The following is a 21,739-nucleotide window of genomic DNA, read 5'->3' on the forward strand; positions in this document are numbered from 1 at the left end:
TTAAAACCCACACACAACAACAACTTTGTTTTTCTTTGGGAGAGTAAAAAGCGTTTGCTGTACTCGGTGGTTTGTGGGTGGGTGGGGGGGTTAGATCAATTTTGTTTTGCAGAACTCCCCCCCCCCCAGTTGTCTGTTGCTGTTGTTTTTAAAAGGGCTATGCACCCGACAAATAAATGTTTGCTTATAGCTTATATCAGCCAGACTTAGACTTTTTAAAGTGTTATTTGTATGTAGGGTGCGTGTGTGCCCAAAGCTTTTGTTCTGTTGTTGTTATTGTTATTTATACCCCGCCTTTTTCTGTGATGGGAATCAAAGAAGCATGCAGTTAAAAACAACCATTAAAATATAGAAAAATCAATCATTAAAATAAAAGAGCAATTGAACATTGATAGAATTAAAACCATATACATATGTGGTATCCATTAAAGCCAATAAAATAATCACAATAGAAACAGAATGGCACTAGCCGTTTAATTAAAAGCAATCAATTCCCGGATGTCTTCATCTGCCAGCCGAAGGACAAGGACGCAGCCAGTCTGGCTTCTCCAGGGAGGGAGTTCCAAATCTTATTGCAAGCTTTTTATACTGTGCAGTATAAATCACATGCACCAATCACATCAATCCTGTACCCACTTACTTCCAACATTACTTCAGAGTAAGCCCCCTTGAGGGACTTTCTTCTGCGTAGGGCACATTAAATGATCGCCTTGTCAATACAGGTGTCTAATAAAACAGTGACAAAAAATTTAAAAGGAAACGATTTAGAGATGTGGCAAAACGTTTTTTTTTAAAAAAATGAATAGGGCACTTTAAAAACAAACAATGTGAAATAAGCTAAAACAGAGAAGACGAAAACACCCAACAGACTTGTGGGTTGTTTTTGTTCTGCTTGTCGCCCTTTATGTTAATGGTTGCAACCATTAACTCCTCTTTGTTACAGGCATGGAAGAAAAGTCTCCTCTAGTGCACCACCCACCTTTTTTAGTGCTACCACCCACCCTTTGGAAGATGGCATAGGAGGTTACACTGGGTGGTGCCTGATGACCTGTTAATCTAGCATTCATCTTGATTTGTTTACAGAGAGATTAAATGAGGTTCACTACCTGATAAGAATTCTGATTAGTTTGCAGCTGGGTTAGATGATGTTGTGTCTACCATCTGAGATCATCATAGAGTTGGAAGGGATCCCCGAGGGTCATCTAGTCCAACCCCCTGCTCGAACTACCAGTCTTCTGGTTAACAGCCAGATGCACTGACTCATTGTGCCACAGAAATTACCCCACATTCTCCCCTGGTGCTTTCCCCCATCACTTTCTTTAATGCAGAAAGTCCAGTATTTGGGGGAGCTGATGACAAACCTCCCAATCAACTATCATTGTGCAGCCTGAATTTGCCTGAACCTACATTAAAATGGGGGATGCGGGTGGCGCTGTGGGTTAAACCACAGAGCCTAGGACTTGCCGATCAGAAGGTCGGCGGTTCGAATCCCTGTGATGGGGTGAGCTCCCGTTGCTCTGTCCCTGCTCCTGCCAACCTAGCAGTTCGAAAGCACGTCAAAGTGCAAGTAGATAAATAGGTACCGCTCCGGCGGGAAGGTAAACGGCGTTTCCGTGAGCTGCTCTGGTTCGCCAGAAGCGGCTTAGCCATGCTGGCCACATGACCCAGAAGCTGTACACCGGCTCCCTTGGCCAATAAAGCAAGATGAGCGCCGCAACCCCAGAGTCATCCGCGACTGGACCTAATGGTCAGGGGTCCCTTTACCTTTACCTTTTACATTAAAATGGATCCAGAATAATCGATTTAAATGGACATAGGATAATCACTGTGCTCTGTGTGTGAGAGAGAGATTAATATTTCCCTTTTTAAAGCAAATTACATCATCAAGAGCCACACGTTGTTTTGGGGGGACCTGAGTAGGAGTCACAAGACCACACTGCTTTCTGGGGAAAGTAGAAGGTTCCCATTTATGAGAAGATAAAGAGCTGCCTGCAGAGGTCCTGGTCCTCTCTCTGCCCAATCATGCCTCACAGACATGGGGATTCAGAAAGAACCTGGCTTTCAAAGGGTGGCTTAATAAGCCACAATCCTTTCGCCTGCCCATTAAGATGACTAGGAGGTATGCCTAAGGCATTGGAAAAAAGCTCCTTGGATTGTGGCTTTGAAGAGAAGCACCCAGCTGTGCCCCCCCCCAACCCCTTTGGCCTATTTGGATACAGGTAGCTTTCAAATCTGCTGCTATATGATGAAACTTTGATGGGAGACAGTAGGAAGTGCCCCCGCCCACCCAGCAGGAATCATAAATTGAACAGGGCTGTGCTCCATGCTTTAATAAACTTGTGTTGGGATTACTAACCAGCAGGCAAGACAGTAACGTCACAACGCAAGTCTTGTGGGGCTCCAACACTGCTAGCACCTTGTAAAAGTGGCCTTCCCTTCCCACTTTTGCACAACTTTAGTAGAGCAAGTTAAAAGCCTTTCCCCACTCTGGTCTGCTCAACTCAACGCTGGTCTGAGTGTGAAGCCAGGCTCTTGTTATGACTGGGAGATGTACTTTATTTCATTTGTGTGCGTGCATGCGCACACTCTACATTTGGCATTTGTGTATTTGAATTGGTCAGGCTTAGCCAGGCCTAACATTCAGTCTAGTTCTTGGGAAGATCCTTAAATGTTGAAACGAGAGTATTATGGGAGGAATTCAGTGTTGCACTAAGTTGTTGTTTTTTCTGAGGATATGTAGTACTGGTACCTTTTTTCCTAGAAGAAAAGCACTGAAGGTGACCTTTCCATCTGGGAAAGAATTTTGGTTTTCCAGAGGGAATAACACCCTGCAATCCAGGGTACAAATCCCCAAAAGTCATATTGCTCACTGCATGACCTTGGACCATGGGTAGGCAAACTAAGGCCCAGGAGCAGGATCCGGCCCAATCGCCTTCTAAATCCGGCCCATGGACGGTCCTGGAATCAACGTGTTTTTACATGAGTAGAATGTGTCCTTTTATTTAAAATGCATCTCTGGGTTATTTGTGGGGCCTGCCTGGTGTTTTTACATGAGTAGAATGTGTCCTTTTATTTGAAATGCATCTCTGTGCTATTTGTGGAGCATAGGATTTCGTTCATTTTTTCCTCCAAAATATAGTCTGGCCCCCACAAGGTCTGAGGGACAGTGCACCAGCCCCCTGCTGAAAAAGTTTGTTGACTCCTGTCTTGGACCAACCATAGAGTCTCAGCCTATGTTACCTCACTTGGTTGTGATGAGGGACAGGGTGGTGGTGGTGGTGATGAACCATGTACGTCACCTTGAGCTCTTTGTAGAAAAAGTAGGATAGAAATGTAATAATAAACCAAACTCTTAGAATTGTGTCCGGTGCTCATCCCACTCATTGGACCCTTTGAAAGTAATGGACATGACTAACTTAGATTAATTTCAGTGGGTTGTATCAAATGTTAGTTCTACCCAGAATAGACCCATTGAGATTAATGCACAAGTCTGACTTAGGTCCATTTATATTAATAGGTTCTGTTCTTAGTAGTGGAACTTAGTTGGGCACAACCCTTTACTTCTACGCCACTGTTTGTTACATATTCATTTGATGGATGCATCTTCCAAGTGCGGCATTTTCCCTTATGCTTCAGGTATCTATGTTTTGTCTGGATTTTAGCATCATGTATACATTTATTCACTTAAATCTCCTTTTGACCCACTTGTTGTTGTTTAAACTTTTTTTGCAAAAAAAATTGCTTCATAGAAGAAAGTGGAGGTGAGGGGATTATGTCACAGATTTCCAGCCAGTCAGAGCTGCCATGTAGACATAGCACTCATTTCCCCTTAAGCTGAACCCAGAAAATAAGATTGCTTGTCTTGGCTAAATGCAGCGAGTGTCCTTTCACAGCACCCACCTCCTCAAATTATCTACCTCAATTGTCTTGAGAATAGAAATGCAATAACAGAAGCACTCTTTTTGCCTTGCTATGAGATACCTTTTGCCACTGCAATAAGGTCTCACCAAATATTTGAGTTGGATGCTGTTTCCTCATTAAAGAAGGGAGCTGCATAAGTTTAGCCTGTTTTGGACCCTGGATCTCTGCAGAGGGCTTCTGCTTTCGGACACAATTCCTTTTTTTGTGACTGCAAACAATGCCACTTTGAGATCTCTGAGTCTCAGAAGGAAATTATTTTTGTCTGTCTTCCTCTCCCCTCATGCACCAAATACAGCCCACTTCCCTTCACCAGAAGTTACAACTCTATAACTCCACTGGAGGGCAGCAGAAAATTACATAAACCAGTTTTTAAAGCACAGCATGCACTCCCTGAAAAGTTCAAGATTTAGGCAAGGATGGTATGTGTGCGTGTGTGGGAGATATTGGGGTGCCATCACATGCCCTGTGGTTACTTGGAATGAAGGTTGCTGGAGACTGGTTTCTTTGTGATAAATATGGTTTTATTTACACACACACACATATACGTAGGCTGAGTGTAAGACAGAAGGTATCAGGGCAGGAGCACCCCAACAGATCTTTCTCCCTCATTCAGTTTTCGGGTGGGGGGCGGGCAATCCCAAAGCCATAGCATTGGTTTCAGCACAGAACATTCCAGGCTACTTGCTCAGAAGCTTTTTTTGGGAAACAGGAGGTGCCACCTAAGCTGGTACAACCAATTAATGGTGAAGAGGATTCTTTGGCTAATGTGGTTGGTGCCCTTGTAATTCCCTTCATTGGCCAACACTTAATCCCTGTCTATTGTTCCCCAGCTCTCTAATTCAGGACTTACCATGGTGGCTCAAATGCAGATAGTTGGCAATTTAATTTCAAAACAACTTAAAAGGTGTTGAGAGCTGGGAAGATCATCCCCTCCACACATACACACAGATCAACCATATTTTACTTTTGATTAATGAATGTTCAAACTACATCCTCATACAACTATTACTTGCAACTGTACAAGCCGTTTAGAACACTCACTTCATCAATGAGCTGTTTCCACCCTCTGTGCTGGATTGTGTGCTTGTTGGGTACACAGTTGAAGACTTAATTGTGAACTTAGAGGGTAAGTTATGACAGCTCTGTATCAGCCTATCTGGGAGAACTCTGAAATTTGCAATATTAGAAGAAGAAATATAGAGAGAGAGGATAAATCCTCAACAGCAGCCCAGCGAGAACAGCATATTCTGTGGCCACATAATTCTGTGTGGTATTTGTATGGGGTCGGGGGTTCAGCCCAGAAACCTGGAGTGGGGGAGGATGAACAAATAAGATGAATGAAGTATGCTAAAAAGAGACATGGGTGGCTAAAATTCTGAACTGGAGCACTCCACATTGCACTATTTTGTTGCAGGTACCACTTTTTAAATATATCTATTCTAAAATAATTTACTTGGGACTGAACTTTAGTGTTTTACTTTTGTTCCCCCCACCCACCCTCCATCCCACCTCTCCCTGCTCTGTCCCCAAACCAGAAACAACTGAACTAGGTAACAAGAAGGAACTGAAGTCCATGCCATTCATCACCTACCTCTCGGGCCTGTTGTCCGCCCAGATGCTGTCAGATGACCAGCTGATATCGGGTGTGGAGATCCGCTGTGAAGAAAAGGGTCGCTGCCCCTCTACTTGCCACTTATGTCGACGCCCAGGCAAAGAGCAGCTGAGTCCTACACCTGTGCTCCTTGAAATCAACCATGTGGTCCCTCTGTACACGCTGATCCAGAACAATGAGACCCGGGAGGTGAGTGGAGCAAGAGATGAAACTGGGGAAGTTGGCCAATTAGGGCAAATGGGGCACTGCCCCACCAGCCTCAGTCTGCCCTTGGCCGGCATATGATAAAGGGTAGAACATTCCATTTTCACACACCAGCTGCTCAAACTATATTAAAACACCTTCCTGTTGGGGGGCAGAAACTCCTATAATTCACCTTTCATCGTGTCTTTGTAAATACACTTGAAGTGCTATTGTTTCCGTGCTTTAGGCCTGTGCTGCTCACTGAGTTCCCTTTCTCTTCAGCCAATGCAAAACATATGGTCTGGTGTCCCTCTCAGCCAGTGGTGGCATATTATAATGGATGTAAAGATACCTGAGCCCTGCTTTTCCTTTAGAACACATTGCTTGTACCTGTGATCCTCTCAGTGCCAGCACCGTGGGGCTTGGTAGAAAGTATGCCGGCACAGTTCGTAGCAGTGTTCTGGTATGGTAACCCTGCAATGAATTTGACTTTGTCCATCAAAGCCATGGAACACACACTTTCAACATACTCAGCGCAGATTATTTCATCAATAAAAACATCATCAATTTATTTTTTGCTTTCTTAGAAGAGTGCTAAACTCACTGCTTTCCTTTTTCTTCTTCACACAAACAAATGAAAAAGATAGCAAGAGAGAGAAAAGAGAGAGATCCTATTAGTGAGCCAGCCCAGAGAGCTACTACTTTATTAATCCATTTCAACTTTGCTCACTAAACTCCAGCATCTCCTAGTCAGACCCTTAAGATTTATCAGACCAGTAATAGGCCTCCTCCACTGAGTCTGAAACAGACCATCTAAAAGCCTTCTGAAAAACCTTGTTGGTTGCCAACTTGTTTCTGCAGACAATGCGCCTGGCAGACAAAACTGAGCCCGAACATCCTAGTGATTGTAGAGCACACTGAACACAACAGCCAATCTGACTTTGGCTGTACTTTGGCTCTACTTGACTGAAGGAACAACTTGTGTAGTATTTTTTGCTGCTTTGTTGTGGAACATTTAAAAAAGAATGATGTAAGGCCAAATATAATAGACTTGTCTCACCCAAAGGATTTTCAGACAATCAGTAGATCAACATGTATTTTAGGTCTATTGAGATTTTGGTGGAGCTGGCAGCATTGGAATAAGTTCAGGGCATAAAGTTTTGCCTGGAGGTCTGGTGTGCCTCAACCTACCTCATTCAGTCTGCTTGGCCTAGTAGCTGCTTGACTTTGTCCGAGAGTCTCTCTGAGCTTGTGCTGTAGGTGCTGTGAATTTAGAGAAGGAAGAAAGAGTTGAGAATTGACTGCAAATTTCTATGGTAAGAACTTAGCAGAACCAGGGCTGAAGGGTGGAGCAAGAAGACACTTGAAGGCAAAGGAGAACAGCAGCTGGTGGGCCATGTGGGCAACTAGAAGAAGTGCTGCATTGATTCCAGTGGTGTGCTCACACCGTCCTGACTTCACCACCATCCAGTCATACCCTGGCAGTGGCAGTTATGCCAGTGTCAGGAGGGTGTCTCTGCAGCACTGCTCTACCATTCTGGCTGCTCCTGGTTGTGAGGCTGGATGACAAACAGGCAAAAAGGTTGGTGAGCAGAGAAAGGAGATTCATGCCAACATTTTTTTTTTTCTGACACCTGAGCAGCAAACACCAGGAATTTTGCATAGAATGGCATCTCAAAATTTTCTATAGTAAAAGAGAAGGTGCTCATGTTCCTCCCCTCAGAGATGGTATCTCTGGCATGTGCTTAAATCAGAGCCAAGCTCCTTCTCCTTCAATTCTCTTTTTAGCTAGAGTTAAAGAGGGAGTGTTTGATTCTCTTCTTAACTGATAGATAGATGGCCATTTTAACTTTATTTGCTCTCTTTGGTCCTCACTGGCTCTCAGTGCTGCATTGTGGCATGCAAGCACTTATTTCTTCTCTGAGCTGGCTCTTAGCACCATAGAGACTTTAGGAAGCTGCTTCATAACAAGTTGGATTGGGCCCTTGTAACCCAGCAGCATCTCCTCTGGCCCTCAACAGCTCTCTGGGGCCTTCTGCATCATCTGCAGTCTGTTTAACTGAAGGTACCAGGGATCAATCAGGGGCACTTTTCTGTGACTGAAGCACACGACCTACCACTGAGCTTTGATCCCTCGCCATATCTTTGCAAACCTTTGTAAATCAGGAAGTTTTGATTTCCCTTTTGGCAGTTGTCTTTTCTACCTATGCCAGACATTTGGAAGCCTAAAACTAACAGCAATTCTTTGCACCATTCAAATCCCCACCAGCATACAGACTGTTTCTGTCTCACAACATCCCTACTCTGCCGTCAAATTGCCGTCAAGCAGAGGCCAATGGAATGTGCCCAACTGGCCACTGGAGGTCAGTGTAAGTCTAACAGGTGCAGGTGAACTTTCCTTGAGCTTAGCTACTTGGCTGCTCTTCTTCCTTACTTCAAAACACTGAAAGAGCTTACATGTTAATTATATGTAGATTTATCTCCTCTCCCCCACGGTTCTTCATCTCGCCTTTCCCTCCCACAAACCAGGCTGTTGTTTCTCCATCCAAAAATGACAGCCCTGTTTAAAGTCACTTATTAGCACTGCAGCCTGCACTTGATTAAGGTGCTTGGAACACACCAGCTTGCAACAGCTGTGGGTGGGATGGGCGAACTGCAGGTCTGGAAGTAATCACAGGTAGTGAAGGTATGGCCACCATTCAGGCCAAGCTGATCCACTGTCCTTTGCCCCATGGCAGTGGTGTAGTGGGAGGGGGCTGTCACCCCAGGTGCAGTTTTTAGGGGGCACATCACAGCCCCCTGCCCCATCATGAGCTATTACATCCTTCTCAGCACCCTTCAGCTGGGGGGGGGGGGAGAGTTTGCAAAGGACGCAAGAGGCATGCCCCATGGTCCCCCTGCGAGCCCAGTGCTGCTTTTGTGAGCGGTGCTACTTACAGAGAGGCTGCTATGAGCTGTTGCGTCCTTGTCACGGCACTCTGCAGCTGGCTCTCAGGCCAGGGCGCTTGTCTGTTGTGTCCTTCTCAGACACCCCCCCCCCCAGCTGAGGGCACTGTGAGAAGGAAGCAACAACTCAAGGCACCCTCCCTGAGAGCCCAGCACTGCTAGCAAGAGCAGCACTGGGCTTGCAGGGGCCAGGGTGCATGACTGTTCACGGCGACCTGCAAGCCCAGCATTATTTTTGCACTGGCTACCGCTCCCGTGCCATGGCCTGACAGGCCACTGCCCCTTCTGCCGCTGCCTCCTACCGCCATGACATGACCTTGTAGCCTGCCACTGCTTCTGCTACCACCTCCCGTCGCTGGGGCAAGGCCTTGCAGGCCGCCACTTCTTGTGCCTCTGCCATGAAGCCTTGCAGGTTGCTGCTGCTACTGCCACCACCTGCTGTGGCCATGGTGAGGCCTGCAAGGTTGCCAATGGTTTTGCTGCCACTGCCAGGCTGCTGCCACTTCTGCCGCCTGGCAGGCCTGCTGGCAGTCCCAGATTATTTATCTTCACTATAACTCATGACTTTCCTTTGAATTGTCCTGAATACCACCATTTGGTAGCTAAGCCAAAAAACCAAAAGTCCTGTTTGGATGCATTTTGGCTTGTCTGCTGATGAAAGTGACTGTGTGGTGATTGATAATATCATCATTTATCAGTTTTAGACCCTTAAGTAGTAGCAGTTGCCAGGACATTACCCTGTTCACCTCTGCATAGTTCCATCCTTATTTCAGACATCACAATATATTGGTATATCACAATGTTTAGCTGGTGATATATCGTGATGTTGAAAACCAGATATTGTCCAGCCCTAGCACCTATGGCAGTTTCATCAATATATGAGTACCAGAAGCACCTCATTTTAACACACACACACACACACAGAAGGAGAGAGAGAGAGAGAGAGAGAGAGAGAGAGAGAGAGAGAGTTATAATAATAATAATAATCAAAATAAATAAATAAAAATTATCCAGTGGCACCTTGGAGACCAACTAAGTTTGTTCTGGGTATAAGCTTTCGTGTGCGCACACACTTCTTCAGATACACACTTCTTCAGATACAACGAAAGCTTATACCCAGAACAAACTTAGTTGGTCTCTAAGGTGCCGCTGGACAATTTATTTATTTATTTTGACTGTGTCAGACCAACACAGTTACCTACCTGAATTTTATTATAATAATAACAGTAGTAATAATGATCTTGCAGCCCAGATGCAACTTCCAGTCCCACTTTCTCCTAGCAAGGTGCCTTGAGCATATAATCCATATCTCCTTAGGACAACCACTTCATCTGAACTAACTTTTATGACCTCGGGAAGGAAAGATGTGCTGGCAGTGCAAATTCTGCTTAAAACCTCCACCAGACTCGCTTCCCTGCAACTGGGCTGGAACACTGCCCAGCTGCTGCAATGGAACATCTGAAGGAAGTGTGCAGAGGCACTTATGTTCCCTTTGCACAGAGGTGAGGAACATTTTTCCAGCCCAAGAGCCACATTCCCTTCTGGGCAGCCTTCTGAGGTCCACATGCCAGTGGCACGTGGAACTAGAGACAAAGGTGGGTGTAGCAACAAGTGTAATCCTCCCCTTTGTACAGTAGACTAGTTTCTGCACACACACCCCTATCCTCCATCCAGGCAAGCAAGAGGCATTATCAGAGTTCAAGGACACACATCTAGCCATGCAAAAAGCACCCAGGGTGTGAACTGCAACCGGTGGTGGCTTGGGGAGAATTCTGAGGTCAAGTCTGAGAGGCCTGGGGACTGCATTCAGCTCCCGGCCAGAGGTTCACCAGCAGTGCTTTTCTTCTAGAAAAAAAGGTGCAAGTACTCACCATGAAGTTGTTACAGTGGGTGCCACACTTTTAACCAGTGCTTTTCTTCTAGTACAAATGGTGCCGGTACTGTGTACCCTTGAGTACACCCCTCCCAAATAAAAGCACCGGTCACCACCCTCCCTTGGCTTCCTACTCCAGAAAAGTGGCCTGGGGTACCTGTGGTTTCCCCAATCCCCTCCTCTCACCCTCTGGAATTAATCTGCTGCATTAATTAGGAGGGGTCTGTGGAGGGTGATGCTTCTCTCCCTGGCAGCACAGCTTGAAGAGAACTGTTCCCAGCTCTCGAGACAGAAGCCAGCTCCTAGAATAAACCAACCAGACACTGACTGATTATTCCCTGCAGAAAACATCCCAGCCCTGTCCTGAGTAGGGGGACTGCATGAGGTGGGGAGTGGAGGCAGCATGCTTGGGGTGTGTGGAACGGAGTCCAGAGGGGGCAAGTCGGGTGTAGCAGACGGTGTGGCTGTTGAGGTGGGGCAGGTTTTTGTGCTGCGGGATGGAAGGCAAAGGCACACTTGAGTTACACTCTAGGCAAAAAAAAAAGGGGGGGGAGTGCCCTTATTTTGTGGGAAGAGGAGCAGGGGTTTGCCAGCAGACAATGGGTAAACATTAAGGACAGTGATCAGTGTAGTCGTAGGGCCTCTCCTGACATCATGTTTTCCTTTTCCAGAGCACTTTTGGAACAGTTCCTGTGGAGAAATGCATGCACAAAACTTTATGTGGGGATGGAAAATCCCCACATATTTCTTTCCCTTTTTCTTTTCTTTTTTCCCTCTCCTCCTCCTCCTTCTCTCCCCGCCCCCTCCAACTTTTCTTCCTGAAAGATCCATGAGCAGGAAATTGCAGGACTCCTTGTTTGCTACTTATGGATCTTACCTGGAAAATCCACTTTAATATTCCATTCTGGCATGTGGTTTTCCACATGGAGGGTGGGGACCTTGTTTGGCTTGGTGAAGCTGCTATGTGGAGACTGTTGTTTCTCACCCATTAGCCATGGCTGCAGCCACCCTCCTCCTCCCTCCCTCCCACCAGTTCTTATGGAGCAATCCAAATTTAAGGAAGCCAGCATAATTCATGCCTGGGTAGATTGTGCTGGGGCAATTTACCTTCATTCCAAACTCAGTTCAGGGGCAGTTCTGCTGCCAGCTGAACTGATCCGAGCCTCACAGAGGAAAAACAAACCTTTAAAATAGAGTCTGACGTACCATCCTTTTTTTTGCCTTTGCAACTTCCATGGCATCGCTAGCTTACGTGACTGAGCTGAATGGAGTTTGGGCTCTGGGGGGAAGTTTTCCAGCTGTACATTTGGAGCTTCGGTAAGAGGCAGAGTGGGCTCACCCATGAGGCAAGGTGAGGCAACCGCCTCAGATGACAGGATCCACAGAGGCAGCAGATCTGGCTTCCAAGGAATGCATTGCCTGGCAATGCCACCGCTGCTGCAGTGGCAGCAACAATTGCAGCACACTCCTTGAAGGTTGGATCCAGCGTCTCCTCAGCAGCCCCCCATGTCAACTCTTGGCGAATAGGAGATGCTGCTGGTCTCTTCCAGTGGGAGCCAGTGTGGTGTAGTGGTTAAGAGTGGTAGACTTGTAATCTGGTGAACCGGGTTCGCGTTCCCCGCTCCTCCACATGCAGCTACTGGGTGATTTTGGGCCAGCCACACTTCTCTGAAGTCTCTCAGCCTCACTCACCTCACAGAGTGTTTGTTGTGGGGGAGGAAGGGAAAGGAGAATGTTAGCCGCTTTTAGACTCCTTAGGGTAGTGATAAAGCGGGATATCAAATCCAAACTCCTCCTGCTGCTGCTGCTGCTCTTCCTCCTCCTCCTCCTCCTCTTCTTCTTCTTCCCACCCTGCTTCCCGATACAGATTTCTCTCCCCACCCCACCACTGCTTTATCCTAAGTGTGGCTCTTCACTCACCCTTGAGGTGGGCATTTTCTGGTTCGCCTCAGGTGCCAACATTTCTTGGGCCACCCTGGTGACAAACAAGTGGGACAGTCACTTCTTCGGCTGCTTTTCTCCTCACTCTCCTGTTTTCAGCCAATCTCATTTTTACTTGTCCCGCCAGGGCACGAGAGGCTGGTTGGGGCAGGCTTTTCTCCAGGGACCAGAACCATTTTTTTTTCTTGCTGTACCTTACGGGAGCAGAGCGTTCTTCAGCCATAGCGTCAGCCATAGCGTCAAACCAGGATCCCCACTACTGTTGCTCTCTGTAGTTGATTACAGTTATATACCCCTCTTGCATTTGTCTGGGGTTCTAAACGGGATGTTATGCAGGTAGGAATGGATACTTATAACACACACACCACAATTCTGAGTTGGGCAACCGCCACACCAGTAGCCCCTTGGTTTGTTTGTTTTAATCAATTTATGTTAAAAGTTTTCAACCAAAAATACAATAAAAGCCTAATTGACCTAGAGAAAAGAAAAAAGAAAAAAGCAAGAATAAGAAAAGAAAGAAAAAAGAGGAAAAAAGAGAAAGTGAAAGCAAGGCCCTCTATCACAATTATAGCTTAGCCCTTACCAGTGGTACCTCGGGTTAAGAACTTAATTCATTCTGGAGGTCCATTCTTAACCTGAAACTGTTCTTAACCTGAAGCACCACTTTAGCTAATGGGGCCTCCCACTGCCGCCGTGCCACCAGAGCACGATTTCTGTTCTCATCCTGAAGCAAAGTTCTTAACCTGAGGTATTATTTCTGGGTTAGCGGAGTCTGTAACCTGAAGCGTCTGTAACTCGAGGTACCACTCTATTCCACACACAGAAGAGTGAACCCTCCCAGCTCCCACCTGGGAGCTTCCCCATCTTCCCTTCAGCCTCCCACCCTGAGGGATCCTTTCTACTCTGCCCCTCACATGTCCCCTTGTCTTCCATCTATCAACTTCCCGTGTCTCCTTCATTAATCCAAATTCGGGAGCTTCAAAAAGCAAAGCATAAAAATAGATAGAACAGAAAGAAAACAAGTATTAGAGATCATAGAAAGATAAGAAGAGAAAGAAAAGAAAGAAAAAGAAAAAAGGTTTCCAATTCTCTGTCTGCTAATTATGACAATTATCCAAAATATTCAAAATATGCACTCCAGGATATCATCTATCTGTATTGTCCAGATGTTTCCCAATCTGCTAGGTCTTGTTTTCTCAATCTTCCATTCCAGACATCTCAAATTCTGCCCTTTCCACTCAAAAACTCCAAAAGTAGCTCTTCAGTGATTATTATCATTAAATGTCCAAAATAGTCATTCTCTGGTCCAATACGATGAATTTCTCCCCAAAGGATTTGACAAATCTTAGAAATGTAATAGTCCATTCTTATTTCCTTTTTGTATCTTCATTAATTCATACTCAGTTCCATATATTCCAAACCCATTTCCTGTTGGCCATGCATTTTCTTGATCTAAAGGGAAAAGGAAATTTGCTTCCGCTATTTCCATTCTTTTTCTAGACCAGTTGTCAAGAGCTTAGAGGCATTTTATTTTCTGTTTTCACTTCAGTTTGTACACAAGGCCCTTTCTCTCTCAGCTCCATCTCTACCATCTCTGGTTGTCCCTGTTCATAAATCCATTCATCTCTTCTGGCATTACAGCAGCATCCTTTCTCTGTTTAATGCTCCAGATAGCTGTATGGATATCCACTCCAATTCATTGTCCACTGTTACCCATTTTGTCTGCTGTTAGCCACATCTTTTTCCACAGGTCCTGTGCATTCTCTAGTCTGATGTATCTTTGATCCAATCTCTTTTAACGTTCTACACCTCTCAGCTCTTAATTCTGTCAGCTGTTCATCTAGTAGTTATTGCATGATACCAATGATTAATGAGGCATTCAGTGTTGTCTTTCCCATGTTGGTTTCCATTAATCTCCCCCTTGGCAGTCTCTGCTTCCAGGAACTTGTACGCATTCCTTTCTCACACAGATAAGGTTCAGTTTAGTATTCACAGCTAATACAGCACATACAAGACGCAGACTTAGTGGCAGTATAAAATGAAGATTTAAAACAGACTTAGCTCTTATCAGTTGTATTCTTTTAGAGTCATCAGTAATTAAGCTTTTTTTTTGGTCAGTTATTTTTATTAATTTTCCAATTTTAACCCAAGTATACAAATACCAATTAATTCCAAATTAATACAATTTCATTAAAGTGGTTTCCTGTGTGCTGTGCTTGATGCGTCCATTATGATTTGATATTACTGTCTTTCATATTTACATTAACTTCTAGTTATATTCCATTTAACAAATTAATCACTTAGACAACAGCTGAATTCTTAATGATTTCTATTCTGTTATTATGTTACTTAACCTTTTATAGAACTTCAAGTGAGGAACGCTAATTGTCCCCCCCCCCCCAGTCTGTGTGTGACAATATAATATGTACAATTGTTGGTTTCATTGCCCTTGTATGCTGTCACGTCCTTGAGCTTCTCCCACTGCTGCTGTTTCTTTCCCAGTGTAATTCAGCGTGGAGCTATGATCTCATGGTTAGCTCCTACTTGCTCGCCTTAGCTCCATCCCATAATGCTCAGGCAGTTCCATATAAACAACAGTCCACTCCTTCCCTCTGATTGGTTGAAATCTAGAAGATTTGCCATTCCCTCTTCAATCTGGGAAGGGGGAGCTGTTTCAAACATATCTGCTGATGATCTGGCAGCACTTTCCTTTTGATTCATTAGCATCCTAGGAGCCCCTGTGCCCCTTTTCATCCACAGCCACTAGAATCCTTTCATCTTTACGGTTGCATTTTAGTTTTGGTCATTATTCTTCCTCTTAGGTTATGTCTCAACTCCTTTTAGTCTCTTTTCTTTTTCCATTGTTCGGGGGGTGGGGGTGGCGTTCAGCTCTAGTTTCTCAACGTGATCCATTTAAACAATAGAGCTCCCCCCCTTCATTCCCTTTAAACCACACACAGCTTCAACTCTCTCTTTTTAATCTCAATATTACACCATCCAGCAATCAATCCTCACTTGTATATCCTTAAAGCTTGCGCTTCGAGAGGGTTGCCAAATCATAAATGTAGAAACTACCGTAATATAAACAATAGGGCTTCCCTTTCCACCAGCCACCTCCAAAACAGAATAAAGTCTTTTCTCAATCTCAAACCTCAGATTGGTGTAGCTGAATAGTCCACAGTTCTGGTAATCACATCTCCTCTGGCGTGTGCCTTGCTTTATGCCAATTAAGATCCAATTATTAGGAGAATCTCTGCTTCTGAATGGCAGTATGGGGGGCTTGTGTCAGAAGAAGTGCTTACCCAGCACCTCCGCCTGCCCCTATGTTCCAGTAACAGAGGAGGCAGGTGGGGACTGTCACTCCATTGCTTTTCACTGCCGTCGATCGAGAGGGACCAGTATACAGTAGGTATACATTTGGCGCCCCCCCCCCCCAATTTTTTGCCTGGGTGCACGACACCTCTTGCACCCTCGGGTAAAGACGGCCCTGTTCAATGGAACTAATTTGTCTATAATGGAGAGTCTTCATTTATTCCAATGTATTATATCCATATTTAGAGCTTTCCAAACTGTAATATAATTAAACCGATACAACTTGTTTGTTCAAATTTTGGGTAATTTGCACCCCCAGATATCTAAAACTTTTCCTAGCTATTGGAATCTTCAACATTGCTGTAAAAGCCTGTTGGATATGAATGGGGTGGTGTATGAAAAAGCATGACCTCTGTTTTCTTAAAAGTATCTTGCAATCCTGAGACCCTGGAGAACTGTTCCAACTCTGTACATAGTATTTTACCTGCTGTGATAGGGTCAGAGGTGCATAAAATTATATCATCTGCAAAGAGGCCTGAATTTTGTTCATTTTTGTTTGCAACTACTCCTGTACGAGTAGGTCCCAGGGTGGTTTGGGCTTCTACCTGCTGGAAGACCAGAATCATTTACTTGTTTGCAGCTGATGGCATTGAGACAGGGCTCCCAATCTGGACAGTGGGGTTCCTCTGTTCCAGTGGAATGGGGCCTAAGGTTCCATGATGGTAGAGGCCCACCCCGGTTAAAGATTTAGGCACTGGCTAAACCTTACACCTGTTAAGCTCACCTGTTTCTATAATTCAGTGAGATAGGGGTTACAACAGCAACAAAGATCATCATTCATCTAAGGAACAATTGCTATTTCAGGCTCTCACACAAGAGCACAATCTAACCAAACTGCTTTTGGTTCTGGATCAACGTGGATCATTTATGGACATTTACTTATTTATCTGCTTTTCCTCCCAAACTGATGTTTTGTGTTGTTGCTCCCTGGAAACTCTTGGTTCATAAGCTGCTTTGGACAAGTGCAATGTACATTGTTATACAAAATGCAATGTAGATGGACAGTAGTACCAAAAATAAATATGTGATTTTGAAGGAGCCTCACCGGCACATCTAGTGAAAGATATATTCAAGATTAAGTCCCACTGAAGACCATTGAATGGGCCTTAGTCATGGCTTATCTAAGCCCCATGGGGGGTACTGGGACCTTGACTAACTGGGGTGGCCTTTTAAAGGAACTGGCCTTTCTCCCTTTTCTCTTGCTGTCTATCACAGCTTCCACTTGCATGTATGTTATCGTCTCTCAAGTTGTCCAAAAATTTCATCCATTCCCCAGCTATAAATCCTTAACTTCTCAGCTGGCTTCTCTGTCAGCTTCATGGGACAATGAAGCAGAACAGGTGAACATCTAGATGGCACAATTTCCTACCTGCCATGTTGATAGGAATGCTGACACAAAAACCACAATCATCTAATCTGAGAGAACGCCTCACAGTGCTTACTGAATTATGTCCGATAAGAAGTGGGCAACAGAATAGCGATGATGCAAAGTTGTTTCTTGCTGTCTTTATGGTAACCCTGCAGAATGTGAGGAGGGGGCTAGGAGAATATCAGAATCAGATGATATCATCATGGAAGGTGGAAGAGCAGCCCAGGGGTGAGAAAACTTTCCTGGTTGACCATTCATCTTCACAAATGCTCCCTACACATTTTTAAACATAGTCATTGAATTTTCCTTTGGAGTTTGTTACTATCTTCCATGGAGATGATGTTGGAGAAAGAGAATTGCACTCTAGAGATGGCCAGCTGAGAGGAATTTGTAGGAAGTACTCAAACCGTACGTTTCCTGCCTTTGTAACTTATCCCCACGATATCAAAATAAGTTCCAATAGACAAGTGGGGAAGACTCAAGAGCAGCAGGTGCAGACCTTAGAGCACTCCAAGCAGGCTTTGGAAGGCACAGCGCATCGAATGATTCCTGCCACTTCCCATGTGGAGGTGGCAGGTGACTCCCTACTGAGGGGAACAGAGGCAGTAGTGAGTGTGCAAGGAAGAGGTGGGAACTGCTGTTACCCCGTCTTGCCCTGGCTTAAAGCTTAAAAGTTAGAATATCCATTAGAGGCAGTGCTCAAGGTGAGCTCTGTTTCTCCTCCTGCTCCTCCTTTGCAGATGAAGTTTCCTTGGGAAAGGTGGCAGGGGAAGCGGTGGAAGATAATCCCAGGGTTGGCCTGCAATACAGGGGTATAGGAAATGCTTTTTGGTGCTTTTTGGATTACGAACACTTCAAACCCGGAAATCAGTGTTCCAGTTTGCGGGGGCGGAAATTGGAATATGAAGCTTCGATGTCCCCCTGCCCCTTCTCTGCTTCTCCTAGTGGACTACAAAGGGGCACCTTGCTAGACCCAGAACTCATCCTTTTTCTTCTCTTTTTTTCTAGGTTTTTATTTATACTTTTTAAATTTATACATTTCATTAATTTTGCAAGCATTTTAAAATTTCAATGTTTAACTTCCTTCCCTCTCTTTCTGCGGTTCCTTAAATTTATTTTTTAATATCTTCTGCTTATCCAAATTCATTTACCGTATTTTTCGCCCCATAGGACGCACCGCCCCATAGGACGCACCTAGTTTTTTTTGGGGGGGGGGAAATAAAGGGGAAAAAAATTATTTCCCCCGCAGGCATGGGGCTGGCGCGGGGGAAGCCCGAGCTTCCCCCGACCCCAGCCCCCAGAACAGCCTGCTATCCGCAAGCCTAGGGAGCCGCGCCGGTTTCCCCAGGCTTGCGAAGAGCTGCGTGAAGCCCGGGTGCACTCTTCAGCACGCCCCAGGCTTCTGAATGCAGGCAGCTCTGTGCAACCTTTGGGAACCCGGCGTGGCTTCGCGCCGGGCTCCCGAGGGTTGCGCAGAGCTTCCTGAAGCCTGGAGAGCGAGAGGGGTCGGTGCGCACCAACCCCTCTCTCCAGGCTTCAGCGAAAGCCTGTATTCGCCCCATAGGACGCACACAGATTTCCCCTTCATTTTTGGAGGGGGAAAAGTGCGCCCTATAGGGCGAAAAATACGGTAATTTGCTCACTTAATTGTCTACTTTAAATATAAACTCTTATGAAACTGCAGGTTATTACAAGAACCCTGCAAATGTTTTTATCTGTTTGCAATTTATCTGCAAATATTCAATAAACCATTTCCATTCTTTTATTAAAAGTTTGTTATCTTGATTTCTTATTCTTCTGGTAAGCTTCGCCATTTCTTTATATTCCATAAATTTTTGTATCCATTCTTCCTTTTCTGGGACTTCTGCTTCTTTCCATTTTGGGGCGAGTAGCATTCTTGCTGCTGTAGTAGCATACTAGTGCTTTTTCATCCCCCAGCAGTCCGTTAGTTTTCCAGTTGCTAATTAACTGGCAGACAGAAAATCCATTTTATATTTGCTTCCAGTCTTAGCAATAGTCAAAAGAAGGTTTTGCCTACTTGGTGCCGTGATTTAAGGGCTATTATGCAGTGTGTTGGTCCAGTGAATATTCCTTGCTCAAGAAGATCCTCTACTCCCAATAGACTGTAATCTATACACAATGTAAAAAAACAACAACCAACTAGCAGTGATCTACTCATTGTTGTAAAAAAACTGGCAGTGATATTAGGAAGCCAAAGTTGTGGAGATTTGGGTTTTTTTTCTTTGCTGCTTTTATGTAAGGAAATTGCTGAGGGGCCAGAGATCAACCAGGATCTACCAGGAACACTCTGTGATCTACCAGTAGATCGCGATCTACCTGTTGGACATGCCTGCTCTACTCCAAAAAACTTTCTATCTCTGGCATGACGAATGTCTTCTTCTGAGCATGTGAGGCTCTTCCTCCCTTATTTAGATATTACCATGGTTGTCCTAAACCACCGTGTAATTATCTCTGCTGACTGGAGTGTCAGCAGTCCATTTTCCTCCCCAGAAGTTCCAAAGGCAACCCAGAGCCCCATAAGCCTGGACAATAAACTCCTTAGGTCATCAAGGAAGAAGAAACTTTCTTCCCCACAGAAGGCCCAGCAAATGCCACAAGCAAAGACTTGTGGAATTCCTAAGTTCTGTCTAAATAAAACCGTAAACACAGTCCTCCAGTTCACTTGAGCAAAAACTGAAATTGGTTTCTTACAGTGAATTTCTGTTTGAAAAGAAGAGTGGAAGGCATTCTTCCGAATCCCTTTCCTTTCGCTCTCTGCATCCATGTCTTTTTGGTGGGTGGGATGATGGTGTAACAGGGTTGGATTACATTTGAGTTTTCCCCTCCACCGACATGATATACTTGATGTTCGTTTGAATGGTTGGTGAGAGTGTGATGTTACGCAATTCTCAGCTTACATATATGTGTCCACTGTGGTAGTTTTTTTGAAACAGACATGACTATTTTGGGCTATGGGTGGATGAGTTGTTTTTAGCTCTGCCAGTTCAATCTGGAGGGCTCCCGCCAGTGGAAGGAGAGGCAAAAGACTTCAAAGGGCCCTGCCTATCTGGTCCGATGGGAGGAGTCATCCTGTCAGAACAATGTCCTCTGGTCTACTCTTCAAACAGAAATTCATGGTAAGAAACCAATTTCTGATTTTTCTACCCAAACAGTTATTACAAAAAAGCATATATTAGATAAAAGTGTGAATTTAAGAAGAATACATTAGGGAAAATAACATACACAAATGCTTTATATTAGGGGAGATTGCTTGCAATAACAACAAAAAATCGTACATTAGTCAAAACTGCATATAAAATATTTTATTAGGAGAAATGCACACTAAAATACTGATTTGTTTTCTTTGTTTTCTTTTTTCTTTTAAATTTTTTTAAAAAAGATATTTATTAAGGTTTTCAAAATATTACAAAAGAAAAAAAAAGAAAAAAGAAAAATACAAAATAAAAATAGTTAAAAACAATTCAGTCTTTCAATCACTTATCTTTCATTTGCTTATTTCCCGGACCTCCTCACGCCTCCCTTTTCTGTATTCCAATTCAGTTTGTTAGTTCAGCAAATCCCTCCCCTCTTTGTTTATCCTAATCTTCAATCTTAAAGTATTGTAACATTAGATTTTTACCTATTAATAGTCCATTTTTTCATATTCCCTTATAACATTACAGCTAGAAACCGCTTAGTTTCTATCCAACATCATTCTAACATTCATTAATTTTACAATATTTCTGTAAATAGTCTTTAAACTTTTTCCAATCTTCTTCCACCGACTCTTCTCCCTGGTCTCGGATTCTGCCAGTCATTTCTGCCAGTTCCATATAGTCCATTTCTTTTAAATTGTTTATGCATTTCCCCCAGTTTTATATTTACACATCATATTTCCATCCTTATACAATATTTTACATAGACTTTCCCACCCAGCTTTTCCATGGCAGTTCAGATATATCTTATTTGGCTGCATATCCAATAATTTATCCACCCTATTCCTCCCCTTCCATATCTTTGTTGTTGTCAACTGTTGTTCATAAAGTTTCCCCTGCTTGGAAGCTAAATTTAATGTCATATCTTTTTAAATACTCCCCAAATATTTCCCACTTATCCCTTGTGTTATGTAGTGTAGTTTCACCCTGGGCCAACAGGGGGATACTGTATATAGTTTTCACTCAGGTCTGTAGATAGTTTTCACTCAGGTCCGCGCCAGTTATTTTAGGCGGGAACTCTGGGCTGTTGTGGTTACAATGTTGACAACCGGCTGCCTATAAATACAGGCCGGCTGAGCTGTTCGCAGTCAGTTCTATTCCAGCTTACCATAATAAAGAGCTACTTGAAGAAATCGCTGTGCCGGCTGCTATGTCAACCCACGACTCAACACTGGCGACGAGGATGGGATTGATGGACATCAGAGCACAGCCAGATGCGGCCAGCCTCTGAACTGAGCTGAATCACTGAGCTGAATCACAGAGCGAAATCACTGAGCGAAATCACTGGGCAGAACCAATTCAGAGCT

The 21,739-nt window shown here is 44.4% G+C and overlaps 1 protein-coding gene across 7 annotated transcripts in view; it reads left to right on the forward strand.

Moving 5' to 3' along the window:
* Positions 1-21,739, forward strand: part of ASTN2 (astrotactin 2) — a 704,920-nt gene that overhangs the window by 538,069 nt on the left and 145,112 nt on the right. For all 7 annotated transcript variants that reach the window (XM_080990791.1, XM_080990792.1, XM_080990793.1 and 4 more), the window contains one exon: positions 5,457-5,722. In XM_080990791.1, the coding sequence (XP_080846917.1) occupies positions 5,457-5,722 (266 nt within the window). The remainder of the gene's footprint in view (positions 1-5,456; positions 5,723-21,739) is intronic.

Source organism: Podarcis pityusensis, assembly GCF_964106645.2.
Source record: "Podarcis pityusensis genome assembly, chromosome: Z".
Lineage (NCBI taxonomy): Eukaryota > Metazoa > Chordata > Lepidosauria > Squamata > Lacertidae > Podarcis > Podarcis pityusensis.